The sequence below is a fragment of the Bos indicus x Bos taurus genome, chromosome 16 (assembly GCF_003369695.1).
Source record: "Bos indicus x Bos taurus breed Angus x Brahman F1 hybrid chromosome 16, Bos_hybrid_MaternalHap_v2.0, whole genome shotgun sequence".
NCBI lineage: Eukaryota > Metazoa > Chordata > Mammalia > Artiodactyla > Bovidae > Bos > Bos indicus x Bos taurus.
This window is the reverse complement of record NC_040091.1, coordinates 61,342,765-61,357,863: the sequence shown is the minus strand read 5'-3', so window position 1 is coordinate 61,357,863 and position 15,099 is coordinate 61,342,765. Positions and strand designations below refer to the sequence as shown.

General features: G+C 53.9%; 1 protein-coding gene across 5 annotated transcripts in view; it reads right to left on the bottom strand.

Annotated features, from left to right (window-relative positions):
* The window catches only part of KIAA1614 (KIAA1614 ortholog), a 44,827-nt gene that overhangs the window by 8,581 nt on the left and 21,147 nt on the right, over positions 1-15,099 (bottom strand). For 4 of the 5 annotated variants that reach the window (XM_027565496.1, XM_027565491.1, XM_027565494.1 and 1 more), the window contains 3 exons: positions 7,411-8,900; positions 4,618-4,747; positions 2,430-2,685 (listed from right to left, as the gene is read on the bottom strand). In XM_027565496.1, coding sequence (XP_027421297.1) covers positions 2,430-2,685; positions 4,618-4,747; positions 7,411-8,900 — 1,876 coding nt within the window. The remainder of the gene's footprint in view (positions 1-2,429; positions 2,686-4,617; positions 4,748-7,410; positions 8,901-15,099) is intronic. The other variant, XM_027565492.1, reaches the window with a different exon arrangement.

Here is a 15,099-nt window from a genome sequence, read left to right as displayed (position 1 = left end):
AAGTCCCTCAAGGAGCTCACCCCACAGTGGGGGTGGGGTGAGCATGGACAGGTCAGAAGCCCTAAATGTATATTGTAAGTGTGAGGCTAGAAGCATGGATGACGCTGTGCAGGGAAGCAGAGCGACTCAGCTCAGGAGGCCTCGGGGCCCTGGAGGAGCCGCTGCCTGCGCAGCACCTGAAGCAACAGCTCTCCAGATGAAGACAGGGGTGGGGAGTTCCAGGCATAAGAAACAGTAGAGGCAGACAGACAGAGATGGGAGAAAGCATGAATGTTCTGGAACATACTTGTGGTCTGGGGGGCTGGGCTGCAGAGGTGATGGGCGGTGGGCTGGAGCCAAGGGCCAGACCCGGAGAGACCTCATCTGACCTGCAGAGGAGCCACTGAGTGATAGTAATCAGAATAATTACAAGGTCCGATCTGTGTTCTAGAAACTGACCCACTGAGGAGGCTATTCTGAGGGAGCGGGTGGGAGGCAGGGAGAGGCAGACTTCTAAACAAATACTGCACACATTATTTATCACATTGGGAAGCCGTGCTCTCAGGAAGTTGTATTATCCAGAAGCTTACGAGGGGGCCTGAGCTTGCCTTGAAGTTCTGGAGGGCTTCCTGGAAGAAGTCATGTTCAACTCAAGAGTGGAAAGGCAAGGAGGAGGGGAAAAGGGAGGAACGAACGAGCCACAGCCACTAGAGGACGTGGGAGCCGCCCACGTGGTGAGGGTGCTCACTGCCTACTTAGAAGGGCAGAGTGGAAACCAAGCCCGTCTGCACTCTCACCATGCACACTTGGCAGCACAAGAGGAAGGGGTTCACCCTGAGATAGGTCATGAATATACCAGAGTGAGGCGGAGTCTTATTTTATGTTCTTTTTTTAGTTCTTGAACAATTCTTTCTGCTGCTCAGTCCTCCCGGCACTTGCTCCCACCCTTTCTCGGCCAGCTTACTTCCTAACTTGGCGCACTCGGATTACATGGCAGATGATGGGCTGTCATCTCCCTTGGGTACAGACTGAAGCTCTGATGGCCATACATCTGAGCACCATGGCTCAGACACACCGGGACAAATTTAACTTCAGGAGAAAAGCAGCGAATTCCTGGAGCACCATGTCACTCTAGGCTTTTGTCCCAAGCTTGAGATCATCTTGCTTTTGTTTCTCTGCCTTCCAACTTCATCCAACCAGCAAATATTTATACTCTACGTGATGCAAGACAACCAATGGAACGTTCATTCAGCCTGCATTCTCTTCCCTACTTCAGACTGAAAAATGAAAGGCTCCAATGCCCTGAACCGCAATCATCTGCTTTGTTCTGCCCAGGGGAGAGGGCGGGGAAGAGAACAGGCATGATACCTGGAAAACCTGGGCTAGAACAGCACTTTCAGAGACCTAGCTGAGAGTCAGGCGCTGCTACTGGTGTGCTGTTGGTATCCGCTAGCACACGAGAAGGGAACTTTTGCAGGCTGCCCGGTGTTCGCTCATTCATTCACTGCGTACTGCGTATGTCTACTATGCTAATTATCATACTAAATATGTAGACTCTAAAGATCAAGTAGTGTTCCGTCAGAGAATCACATTCCACTGAGGGGAGACAGACAAAAACCAACATACTACATGAGAAGTTCCGTGAAGGAGGAAAGCACAGGATGAGAAGGGAAGCCAGAGCAGAGGTGCCCAGCTCAGCCCAAGGAAGAATGAGAAGCGGTTTCCTGGAGGAAGCTGTGCCTTACGTATTGATGGATGAACAGCATTAGCAGGTGGAGAAGATGGGAAGAATATTTCAGGTGAAGGTTCAAACTGTGTGGCCTGATTTCAGAACTGCCAGGTCAAGGATACCTGGGGTTGAGTATTAGGGGAATGATCAGTCAGATTACAGAAGCGGTCAGATTATAGAAACCCTTTGGCAATGTTGAGTGGCCTCCAAGTGTTTTCCTGGGGGTGATAAGGGACCAGTGGTGGATGTTCCACAAGGGGGGGAGGCAAGACCAGATTTGCATGCAGGAAGGACCGTTCTGGAAGCCACATGGGGAAAGACAGGGCAGGGACGCCAGTGAGGAGGCTGTGGAGGCCATCCAGGTATGCAGTGATCTGTGCTAGATGAACAGAGTGGCTGTGGCCGCGGGGAAGCTTCCAGAATAATCAGGCAGCGGATGCCAGGCCTTGGCAGAGGTGGTGGAGTGAGGGAGGGGGAGGGGTCTAGGCTGAGCCCAGGCTGGGGCAGCGGGGTGGAAGAACAGAACTCGCTCATCGCACTGTGTCCAGGGAGTCCACGTCTTGCGGATGGACTGTGGGGATGCCAGGAGCGTCCCTTTCCCCACCCCGGGCTCCTCAGGAGCACCCCCTGGCACTTCTCTTCTCCTTCACCTTTCATCTCAGTGGTGGCTACCACCCCGCTGCCGTCACACACCCCTCGGCTGGGCCCTTGGGACTCTCACCAGATGCAGGGATTGTAAGGACGGGGCTCTCTTCACTTTGGGGGTGCCAGTGTGTGAAGCCGGGCCGGGCGCCGGGGGCTGCAGCTGCTCCACGCTGTAGCTGCGGGACTTGCCCATCCTGGGCCGCGTGCCCTGACTCAGCGTCGAGAAGAACTTCTTCAGCCCCAGGGCAGAGGCGATGCCTCCGCTGCTTTTCTTGTTCTTGTCAGAAGTGGTGGAAGGTGGGCTGGGGCCCGCATTGACCCCAGACAAGGCACTGAAATGCAAAGGTGGATGTGAGGTGGGTGGGAGAGGGCTGGGTGGAGGCAAGAACCTTAGGGTCCTGTGGGGCCCAGGTGGGCCAGCACCCCAGCCTCGAGGAGGAGGTGACAGCCAGGCTGCAGACAGAAAGGCCGAGTGGACTTCTGAAGGAGCCTCTGCTTGGGCAGCAGAGAAGACCCTCAGGGTCACAGCCAACTATGGGTTCACCAGTCATCTGTTCACCCAGTGATTCCTCAGAACCTCTGCAAGGCTTCCTGCCAGCATTGGCATGTGGCAAATAACGAGGGTATGGGATAAACCAGATGGAAAGACCCTTCCACTTGGGAGCTTATGAACAACAGGCCAGTAAACAATGGAGAAGCCCTCTGAGTGACCGATGAGCATGGTGAAGCAGAGGGTGACAGGGTGGCTGGGGAAGGCCTCTCTTACAAGACGACATTTAAACAGAGGACTGAATGGCAAGAAGGAGTCAATCTTGCCCAGCCTGGAGGTGAGAATTCCAGGGCTAGGGAGCAGCTGAAACCACAGGCCTACACAGGAAGAGACTCGCTGTGTGGTGGGTTCGAGAACATAACAGGGCCAGGCCTGTAGGACTTTGACGTAATGAGGAAAGAGGGATCAGCAGGGATCTGACAGGTGAGCGAAGCTGTCAGTGAGTGCTATGTCAGGGTAAGGGGTTTGCATCAGGGTAAGGTAAGTGAAGGCGAAGGCACCCCACTCCAGTACTCTTGCCTGGAAAATCCCATGGATGGAGGAGCCTGGTAGGCTGCAGTCCATGGGGTCGCGAAGAGTAGGACACGACTGAGTGACTTCCCTTTCACTTTTCACTTTCATGCATTGGAGAAGGAAACAGCAACCCACTCCAGTGTTCTTGCCTGGAGAATCCCAGGGATGGGGGAGCCTGGTGGGCTGCCGTCTATGGGGTCACACAGAGTCGGACACGACTGAAGTGACTTAGCAGCAGTAGCAGCGAGGTAAGTGAAAGAATAAACCACTGGGGTTTCAGTCAGAGAAATGACATCACTTAGTTAAGGTTTTCAAGAGACACTTCAGACCATTGAGTGGAGAAGGAATTGAAAGGGCAAGAGGAAGGCAGAGAGCAGAGAGGGAATGTTAGGGTTGCACAGAAAGAAGGGACACTCTGAGACCAGGAGAACGCCATGCAGGTGGCTGCAGGGGCCAGAGAGGACGTGCCAGTGGATGAGGGTGGGAGGGAACGGGGAGGAGGCAGCCAGGACGGCGGGGTGCGATCACCGTGGGGATGGCGGTGTGCTGTGTGTTTGCCCGGGGGAGGGCCCCAGGAAGCAGCTTTCATCAGAGGAGAGATCAAGAGTTCCACTAGGCCTTTCGGGCACCCTAGTGGGGATGTTGGGGGAACTGGGTGCACAAATCCGGAGTTCTGCGGCACACACGGGGCAGGAGGTGGCGATCTGGCTGCAGTCGCATGTGAAGCCCTGGGCCACGTCACCAGGGATGATGTGTAGTGGAGAACGGAGAGCCCGGCCAGAGGACCAGCTCACCAAGGTTCGGCAGCCCCAGAGTAAGGACTCAGAGCCTCGGGACTGAAGGAGAGCGTGGAACCGTGAGTGGCAGGCTGTTTCCCACCCCAGGGTCAGGAGCAAGTCCTCTGACAGAGAGCCCATCCTGGGAGCACCTGGAGGGCTGGGGCTGTATGCACAGCTGTGCCCAGCACAGTACCTGCAGCTTGAGGCCGTTCCGGGAAAGCTTGGGGAATGAATAAGCACGCACAATAGACTGGACAGGGCAGGGAACGGAGTGCTGGGGTGCCATGCTTGCACCTGATCTAGAAGCCTCCAAGGATCTGGGAGTAGTTAACTTATCCTGCTGCCACTCCGGGGGGCTCCTTCCCCACCCAGCACCCCAACCCCCAACCTCCCAAGTCAGGGCTGTCGCTCGCGTCACTCACCGGGATGACACGTGCCCTACAGAACTCGGCTCTGTCCTCTGCAGGCCTCCTTCTGCTTCCTGGCTGGACTTGGGCTCCTCTGAGGCCGGGGAGAAGGTGATGCCCACGGAGCTGATGGTGCCAACAGCTGCTGAGGCAAGACAGCCCTGGAGTCCTCTTACAACAACCACAGCATTCCTCCCGTGGCACTGATCCACCCCCACAGGTCATGGGGGTGAGGGGGGCAGTCCTAGCGACAGAGGCAGGAGAGCCAGAGGAAGATGCAGGGAAGCGGGAGCCCCACGAGAGCCACGGAGGCGGTGGTGAGACCCACACGCAGCAGGGAGGGATCCTGTTTTCCTGGGATGAAGCCCATCACCCCCAGCATAACGCCTGGTACGCAGCAGATGAGAAATAAACACCTATGAAATGAAGGCTGGACTTCCCTGGTGGTACAGTGGATAGGAGTCTGCCTGCCAAAGCAGGGAACACAGGTTCAACCCCGGGTCTGGGAAGATTCCACATGCCACAGAGCAGTTAAAGCTCATGTGCCCCAACTACCGAGCCCGCATGCTGCAACTTCTGAAACCCCTGTGCTAGAGCCAGTGCTTGGCGACAAGAAAAGCCATCGCCATGAGAAGCCCGTGCATAGCAACCGAGAGTAGCCCCCACTTGCTGCAGCTAGAGAAAGCCCACATGCAGCAGCGAAGACCCAGCACAACCAAAAATAAAAATAATAAATAATTTTTAAAAAGTGCAAGGCTGCTTATGATAAGTCATGTCGCTCCTGTATCAAGAGGTATATGAAAGGACATGTGGACCCCGTGGGGGAAGCAAAGAGTAGGAGGAATGGACAAAGTAGCATCAACATACATACACTAGCTGTTTTATGTGTGAAACATAGCTGATGAGAAATTGCTATATAACACAGGGAGCTCAGCCTGGCACTCTGTGATGACCTAGAGGGGTGGGATCAGGGTCTTGGAGGAGGCTCAAGAGGAAGGGGATATATGTATAATTATGGCTGACTTGCACTGCTGTATGGCAGAAACCAAGGGCTTCCCTGGTAACTCAGCGATAAAGAATCCACTGGCAATGCAGGAGACACGGGTTCCATCCTCGGGACAGGAAGATCTGCTGGAGGAGGGCAGGGCAACCCACTCTAGCATTCTTGCCTGGAGAATCCCATGGACAGAGAAGCCTGGTGGGTTACAGTCCATGGGGTCGCAAAAGAATCAGACACAACTTAGCGACTAAACCAACAACAACAACAATGGAAGAATCCAACACAACATTGTAAATCGATTTTCCTCCATTGAAAGAAAAGAGAGGGACATCTATGGCAGCGGGTGGGGGGTGCTGGGGGGGATTTGTGTTCCTGGGACAAGACCCACAATCTGGTTGGCTGTGATGTCTAACAGCTAAAGGATAGCCACCATGTCTACAGCATCTGTGATACGCTAGGCAAGAGTTAAACCCTCTACGGAGATTACTGCCTGAGCTCCTAGGAGATGGGTTCTAATGATATCCTCAGGTTAGAGAGGAGAACTAGAGATAGAGGGGTGATGTGAAGAGCCCAGGACCTCGTGGTGAATGAGAGGAGGAGCCTCACCTGGCCCTCTGCTCCAGCAGGTGAAGGCCGGGCTGGCCAGAAAGGTCAGCAACTCTCACAATAGGAGCCCCACAGGAAGTGGGTAGGAGCAGCCAGCCCAGAGCCCACCCAAGGGAGGAAAACCACACTTGAGCACAGGGCAGGTGGGAACTCAGGGTGGGGCCTGCTTGCTCAAGGTTCCTGTGAGTACGAGAGGGATAGGGCAGCGTTGGCTCCCCATATGCAGTGGAGGGGTGGTGGCACCCCCCAGGTGGGGCGGGCGCTGGGCACTGGCATCCTCAGTAAGGTCAGCACGGCCCGTCACCTCTCTGGCCTCTCCCCCCTCACTGTTCCCAAGCCCTGGATTCCTCCCGAGCCATCACAGCACCAGGGCTGCCAGAGCCGCGGGCACGTGAAGGCAAGGCTGCTACCTCTGCCTAAGAGCGGGTGGCCGAGTTGCTCACCTCAGATCATAGCATCAGGGAAGCTCACGATTTGCCCACGACATGAGGACCCCTTCCAAGGGCAGAGGGGATACCCTCCAGCCTTCAGCAGCCTTGCCTGCTGAAACCTACCAGCGTGCCCAGTAGGCTTGGGGCTCTAGGAGGGCTCAAGCACTAGAGAACAACCCCAGCACTCCTTGTAGGAGCTCTGCTTACTGGTCACTGTGTCATCAGGACAGCACACCTGCTTGGCCACCGAGGGTCTCAGGGGGTAGACTCCTGCTGAATTAATTCACTTATGCATCCCCTGCAGGGCCTAGGATGGTGCCTGGCCTGTAACGGGTGCTCAAACTGTATTGAATGAATGAGTATATGAAGTGACGCTGTTGAAGGGGAGGGACCTTAGCCGTGGGATTATCTGGCATTTGCTGCTCTAAGCAAGTAGTAAATCCTGGAGCTGCTGCCTCTTTCTGCTCTGTTGGTAGTAAAATTCCCTCAAAGCCCAGGCCTCCCACAGCCACAGAGCTTGGAGCTCCTTTAGCATCCCTACCACCGCCTCCCCGGGGGGAGCTGGCTAATCTGCCTCCAGGCTGATGTCGAATCCTGCACCCGCTCACAGACCCTGCCAACTTCCCCAACATCTGCCAGGCTCTGGGAGCTGCTAGGAGCAATGCACAGCTCTGTCATCTATTAAGATGAACAGTTAAGTGGCTGGTGGGCCACAAACCCAGCCCGTGATCTCTGGGCTAGCACCACCCTAGCCCCCGGGCCATCCCTTACCATCTCTGCGGTCCTCCAGCGGTGCTGTGGGGTCCTGGCTTCGGGCACCCGTCTCCCCCATGAGGATGGCTCCTTCCCAGGGCTCCTGCAGCCCCTGGGGCATGCTGCTGTTGCAATTGTTGGTGGACAGGGCCCGCAGGGGGTGCCTGCTGTGGGGACTGTGGGGCGGGGGCTGTGTCGAGGTGAGCTCGCAGGTCCTGGGAACTGCGCTTCTGGAAGCAGGCAGGGGGCTGTCCATGGGCTCTCTCTGGTTGCCCAGCCTGCGAAGCCCAGCCAGGGCTGCCTTCCTGTGAGACACGGGTGAGGTGGTTTTCTTTGAAGAGGGAGGGGTTGGCACCCAGCCGTCAGGGCAGAGGGAAGCAGTCGGCTGTCGGGCCTGGTGGTGGGCAGAGGGCTCTGCGCGGCTCTGTTGCGGGCAGTCAGTTCCCAGAGACTCCTGGCTTTCTATAACCGGGCCTTGTCTGCCTGGCCCCGAGGACCCCAGCTTCATGGGAGAGGCGATGGTGTAGGCTGTCCGAAAATCCCCGGGGTGAGCCCAGTGATTTTCCAGCCCTGGTCCAGACTGCCACGGGGACCCGGGGAAAGCCCTCTTCAAGTCCTGGACAGGAGGCTTAGACAAAGCATCTTCTCTGGGGAGCAGAGCCCCTGCCGTCGTCTGGCCCGCGTCTTCTGTCACCTCATCTGACACCTCCAGGAGCTCCAGCCCAGGCAGGTCGTGTGAGGCCTGAGGGCTCCGGGGCGGCTCCATCTCAGCCTTGTGCAACCACCTGTGGCCTCCCCGAGGCCTGGAGGCCCGCAGGCGGGTCTTGCTGGGCTGAGAGGTCCCGGCCTCCTCACTGTCGGTCCGGCAGCTGTCGGAGGTGTCGGTGCTGTCCAGGGCCGAGTCCGCCTCCTCGGGAAGCGCCTGCTCCCCGATGTGCGTCTCCCGGATCCACTCGGTGTGGAGCCGGGGCTCGGCGGCGGAGAGGAGCCGGAGCGGGACGCTCAGGCCCTGAGAGGGGAGGGGCTGCGCCGACGCCCCCTCCCTTACGCAGGCGGGTTCGCGCTCCCGAAGGACCCTCGGGTCGGGGGCGATGCAGTGGCCGCAGGCTCGGCACCTCCTCTCGCTGCCCCGAGCGTGCGGCGGCGGCGCCGAGAGGCCCCCAGGCTGCAGCCCACCCAGCAAAGGGTGCAGAGCGCCCGCGCCCGCGTCCCGGCGCCGGCAGCCCCCCTGGATGTAGTCGGCGAGGTCGGGCTTGGAGCGCAGGGGGCCCTGGTCCGCCAGGCTGAGCACCTGCCGCTGACGTTGCTGCAGCCGTTCCAGGTAGCGGGACTCAGCGTCCCGGGCGGATTCATCCTCAAAGCGGACGTGGGACGGGGAGGTGCCCCGCTTTGGCCACTGCCCGCTGCTGGACTCCCCGCTGGAGGAGTCGCTCGTGTTCCCATTCTGGAGGTTGTCTCGGCAGGCAATGGTCATCCTCGGGTCCAGGGCTGGGCTTTTCCGCCCATCTCTGATGGGCAGGCAGGAGGAGAGAGGTCATGAGCAAGAGGAGGAGAGGAAGGTACAAGCCTCCTCGCTGGGCGCTAACCCGTCCACCCTGGGGCCCGGTCCTGCACAGCGCTCAGGCAAAACTACAACCCAAAGTTGCCCAAATCAGGTTCCTCAGGAGTCCAGCAGCAAAGCAGAAAAGCTTACAGGCCCATCCCCATCCTGAACACAGTGCTGAACAAAATGAATACGACCTTCTCTACTTTGGGCTTTGCCTCTGTTGCCTGCCTCCGTCTGAGTTAAGATGAAACGCTGTTAAACGCAGGACTGTAGGAAAGGATAATACCGAAGTCCTGGTGTGTGTTTAGAAGTGAGTCTGGCCATCACGGGCATCTGGTGAACTGTGATGAATTGTGGCAGTCCTGCATTAGTTATAAAGGTCTAATGGGAAGAGCAGACGTTTCCATGGAGACCGTGTGGGACCTGCAGCCGAGTTTCTAAGCATTCCTCCTCTCCGGATTCACTCACGGTTCCTAAGCATCTTGCTGGGACAAAATTTAGACAGAGTAACACTAGTGTTTCTCCTTGGTCTTGCCATCTAGTCTGTTCCAGCGCTGCCTCCTGTATCTGCCCCTCCCCAGCCCTCCTCACACACTCTGTTCCAAAACACTGTGACAACAATTACTATGCTAGGAAGAGTCCTCACATTGTCGTCAGCCTTTGCTCTGAGAGACACTGTAGCTGGTGGTCAAATCCTGCTCAGATTAAGAAAACACCTGCACAAACCTCACACCAGGCCTCCCGGAGCCAGGTGGCCTGAGTTTCAGATCCCTATAGGCCCTCGTCTACCAGAGGCCACCTAAGTAAGGACCATGCTTCTCCCTGCCTTTCCCAGCAGCACCTCGCCACCAATCTACTGATGAGCAGCTGGGACTCACATCCTTTCCTGCTTTTCTCACTCACCCTGGACCCCTGCGGTGGCCTCCTATTCATTGGTTCTCCTGGATCTCAGCTTCATCGCATCATCTCTCAAGAGGGCACAGGATCAAGTTCTCAGTCTTTGGGGTAAAGACACAGGCCTTCCACATTCCTCTCTGCCTTCCTTTCCTGCTGTGGCCCACTTGCAAGGCCTCCAGGCTTCTCACCCCATTTATCTTAGGCAACTCTCCTGCCACTGTTTCCTACACTCTCTCTTCTTAACCTGTCTGCCTTTGATTACCAGTCATTAAATCATACCTGTGTATAGATGCCATGTGTAATGTTTAATTTTATGTGTCAGCTTGGCTGGGCCATGGTGCCCAGGTTCTTGATGTTTTTGTGAAGGTTTTTTTTGGATAAGATTAACATTTAAACTGTGCTGTGCTTAGTCATCAGTTGTGTCCAACTCTTTGTGATTTCATGGACTGCAGCCGCCAGGCTCCTCTGTCCATGGAATTCTCCAGGCATGAATACTGGAGTGGTTTAGCACTTCCTTCTCCAGGGGGATCTTCCCAACCTAGGGATCAAACCCAGGTCTCCTGCATTGCAGGTGGATTCATTACCGTCTGAACCACAAGGGAAGCCCAAGAATACTGGAGTGGGTAGACTATTCCTTCACGCAGGATATTCCTGACCCAGGAATCGAACTGAAGTCTCCTGCATTATAGGCAGATTCTTTACCAGCTGAGCTACCAGGGAAGCCGACTTAAACTGGTAGACTTCAAATAAAGTTGATCATGGTATGGCGGACCTCATCTAATCAGTTGAAGGTCAGAATAGAACAAAGACTGCTCTTCCCTGAGCAAGAAGGACTTCTGCCAGCAGACTGCCTTTGGATTTGAGTAGCAACTCTTGCCTGGGTCTCAAGCCAGCCAACCTACTCTGCAGAATTTGGACTTACCAAGTTTCCTAGGTACCATGAGCCAATTTTTTAGAATAAAATTTTCTCTCTCTATAAGCACACATTATGTTGGTTCATTCTCTGGAGAACCCTGACTGATACAGCTTGATGCTGTCTCCTCCTCTGACTACCCATGCCACCCATTTGTCATCAAAGACTCAAGAGACGTCAGGGTTGGCAGGGACTAGCATGACCAAGTGACCCCTTGTTTCCATGAAGGAGAGGGCACACAAGACCAGTTTCTGGACGGACCAGCACCTGAACAGCTGGGAAAGGCAAGCTGCAGGGAGTTTTTCTCTTTAGAAGGAGCCATGAATACGGAACTAGTCTTTGACCATCGTCATGGTCAGGTTCTGACTGGAGACAGGGGCTTGGATTTTAGAGACCTGTTACTTCTTTCCTGCTATGTCATCTTATATGCTGGCAAAGTAATGCTCAAAATTCTCCAAACTAGGCTTCAATAGTATGTGAACCGAGAAATTCCAGATGTTCAAGCTGGATTTAGAAAAGGCAGAGGAACCAGAGATCAAATTGTCAACATCCATTGGATCATCATAAAAAGCAAAAGAATTCCAGAAAAACATCTAACTTCTGTTTCACTGACTACGCTAAAGCCTTTGACGGTGTGGATCACAACAAACTGGAAAAATCTTAAAGAGATGGGAATACCAGACCACCTTACCTGCCTCCTGTGAAACCTGTATGCAGGTCAAGAAGCAACAGTTAGAACTGGACATGAAACAACGGACTGGTTCCAAATTGGGGAAGGAGTACGTCAAGGCTGTATATTGTCACACTACTTATTTAACTTACATGCAGAGTACATCATGCAAAATGCCAGACTGGATGAAGCATAAGCTGGAATCAAGATTGTAGGGAGAAATATCAATAACCTCAGATATGCAGATGACGCCGTCCTTATGACAGAAAGCAAAGAGGAACTAAAGAGGCTCTTGATGAAAGTGAAAGAGGAGAGTGAAAAAGTTGGCTTAAAACTCAACATCCAAAAAACTAAGATCATGGCATCCGGTCCCATCACTTCATGGCAAATAGATGGGGAAACAGTGGAAACATTGAGAGACTTTATTTTCTTGGGCTCCAAAATCACTGCAGATGGTGACTGCAGCCATGAAATTAAAATACGCGTGCTTGTTGGAACAAAAGCTATAACAAACCTAGACAGCATATTAAAAAGCAGAGACATTACTTTCCCAACAAAGGCTGTCTCTAGTCAAAGCTATGGTTTTTCCAGTAGTCTTGTATGGATGTGAGAGTTGGACTGTGAAGAAAGCTGAGCAGCGAAGAATTGATGCTTTTGAACTGTGGTGTTGGAGAAGACTTGAGAGTCCCTTGGACTGCAAGGAGATCCAACCAACCAAACTAAAGGAAATCAGTCCTGAATATTCAGTGGAAGGAGTGATGCTGAATCTGAAATTCCAATACTTTGGCCACTTGATGCCAAGAACTGTCTCATTTGAAAAGACCCTGATGCTGGGAAAGATTGAGGGCAGGAGAAGACGGGGACAACAGAGGATGAGATGGTTGGATGGCATCACTGACTTGATGGACATGAGTTTGAGCAAGCTCCAGGAGTTGGTGATGGACAGAGAAGCCTGGCAAGGTGTAGTCCATGGGGTCGTAGAGAGTCGGACATGACTGAGTGACTGAACTGAACTGAACTACTTTTGAATTACCGGAACAGTACACATGCAGTTATCTATGCTGGCATACTTTATGTGTTGTTACTGCTTTTAGTCCTCAAAGGCACTTACCAAGGCTTCCCTAACTATACCCTCCTCCTAGCACAACTCGTTCAAGCTTGTCTTGATACTCCAACAACTTATTCTAAGTGAAACGTATGTGAGTGACTGGCTGATTTTCTTATCCTTCCTCTAATTGGATGCTTCAGCGATTCTGGAGGAAAGATGTCAGTGCTCTCAAAAAGGCTGCCTTCACATGAGTTCCTTCTTCACCAAATTTACAGCTACCCAACAGAAAGACAGGTGTGGTTTGCAATTAAAAGGAAAGGAGTTCAATGTGGACACAGCACCGGTCAGGTCGCTAGTGCGAAGCCGCTGTATAGCACAAGGGGTTCGACTTGGTGCTCTGTGATGACCTAGAGGGGTGGGATGGAGGTGCGGTGGGAGGAGATGTAGTATACATATAGCTGATCCACTTTGTTAACACAACACTATAAAGCAATTATACTCCAATAAAAATTTTTTTAAAAGGAGGTCAGACAATGGCAGGAAGAAACCATCCATGCTTAACAATTACTGTTAAAACATGCCAACCAAGTGGGGAGAGTGGCCACTGAACTGGTTGACTTCCTTAACTATACATGGCACTGACTAGTCTGGACAGTGTATCCTTCCAGGCTGTGCTTTCTGTATGCATAAATGGCCTTGCCTGCCTGACTCAGGTGGACATGTGCTCACCTGGGCCCTGAGGGTATCCCTGACCATTCCAATTCATCCCTTTCCTGGGTGCCTTGACAGCCAGGCCACTGACTAATCTCAAGACCCTGATGGGTAGAATGGTCTGGATCACAGATGGCGTGGAGTATGGCACATAGATGCTACCCTTGGGGGTCCTGGGGTTGCCCGAGATGTCATAGTTAAATTGTCCAAGACTGATTCCCTGCAAAGCTCCATGGGAAACAGCTACAGCTGAGAGCTGATTCCCTCACTTGTGCCATGTCAGCTCACTACAACCTCAAATCTTGGACCTGGGGCCTCTGGTCACACCAAGAGAGGGGCTGGTGCTCACCCAGCCATGAATGCTGAGCCGGCACAATAAAGCTACAGCAAGGTCCTGCTGTGTCACACTGCATTGTACCTTAGCCCCCAGTTCACAACAAGGAGTGGCTGCTGCTGCTGCTGCTAAGTCGCTTTAGTCGTGTCCGACTCTGTGCGACCCCATAGATGGCAGCCCACCAGGCTCCCCCGTCCCTGGGATTCTCCAAGCAAGAACACTGGAGTGGGTTGCCATTTCCTTCTCCAAGGAGTGGGTGAGTACTTCCTAAACCAAGGAAGCTGCGAAGTGCCACGGTGCGAGTTCTGGGGCCTCCCTGAAGCCTGATGCTAGGTGTTCCCTAGGTGGTTACACTGCCCTGGATGCAGTGGGCAGGGGCAGCCTGCCCACCTGCCACCAACCCCGACTCCAGCATTTTCCCCAATTGGCGCTGCTCCAGGAGGATTAAAAAAAAAAAAAAAAAGTACCACTGCTAAGTAAGTGGATCTGCCTGCTTTGAGATCTGAGCAGATTCTGACGCTGTCAGTCATCCTGTTTCCTGGAATCCACATGCAAAAAGGGCCATCTTTTCCATCAGGCACAATAGCCACGATACCTGGGAACCACAATTCTCCTGGGGCCCATGAAAATGTTTTAGTTTCTTTTGAAGTCAAAAGAGAATACATAAATACACTTTTAAGTCAAAGAAAACATTCTCAGATATAATATTAATATATTTACCTTTTAGCCAACATGGTCATAACATTTAAATTTTAACTTTGTTTATGGGGAAAGGGCTTCCCAGGTGGCTGAGTGGTAAAGAATCCGCCTGCCAGTGCAGGAGATCCAAGAGACATGTGTTTGATCCCTGGGTCGGGAAGATTCCCTTGAAAAAGAAATGGCAACACACTCGGGTATTCTTGCCTGGAAAATCCCATGGACAGAGGAGCCTAGTGGGCTACAGTCCATGGGGTCGCAAAGCACTAGACATGACTGAACACACACACACGTAGTATGGAGGAAGGAGTCACGAAGGCCAGAGTGCCTAGGGCCCCCCAGAGTCACTGTGGGCCTGCCTTTGGAGAGGGCTGTGAGGCTGAGATGTAAAGCTCCTGGGTAGAATCACCCCTGGTGAGGAGGTGCAGCGTCTCTCTCTGCTCGTCTCAGCATGGCCGGGAAGTCCCTCTGACCCCGCTTCTGGCGACCGTTCTCTTGAAGTGACTGTGAGGCGCTGCAGCCCTTGGCGCCCAGGATAAGGACCCCATCTGCAACTGCATCTCTTGAGCCTGTCAGGACCTGAGAAGGAGCGGTGAGACAATCCCTCTGGTGGGCTCACTGACAGTGTGGGGCTCCTGGGTCAGGTATCCAGAGCATTCCTGCCCAGAAAGGAAGGCTCTAGCCAGAGAAACAGCACCATCTCACCCTCTAGAAACAAGAGCAGCCCCGCTGAGCAGCTCTGCCCCTGCTGCACGGGCAGGGTGCCCTGGTTTGCCAGGCCTGCCCAGTGCAGGAGAGGCCCGCTGGACACTCAGCACGCCAGCTTAGATACAACACCCCACACCAGGCCCCGGGGGCAAGGCCCTGCTCTGCTGACAGCATATGAGCTACA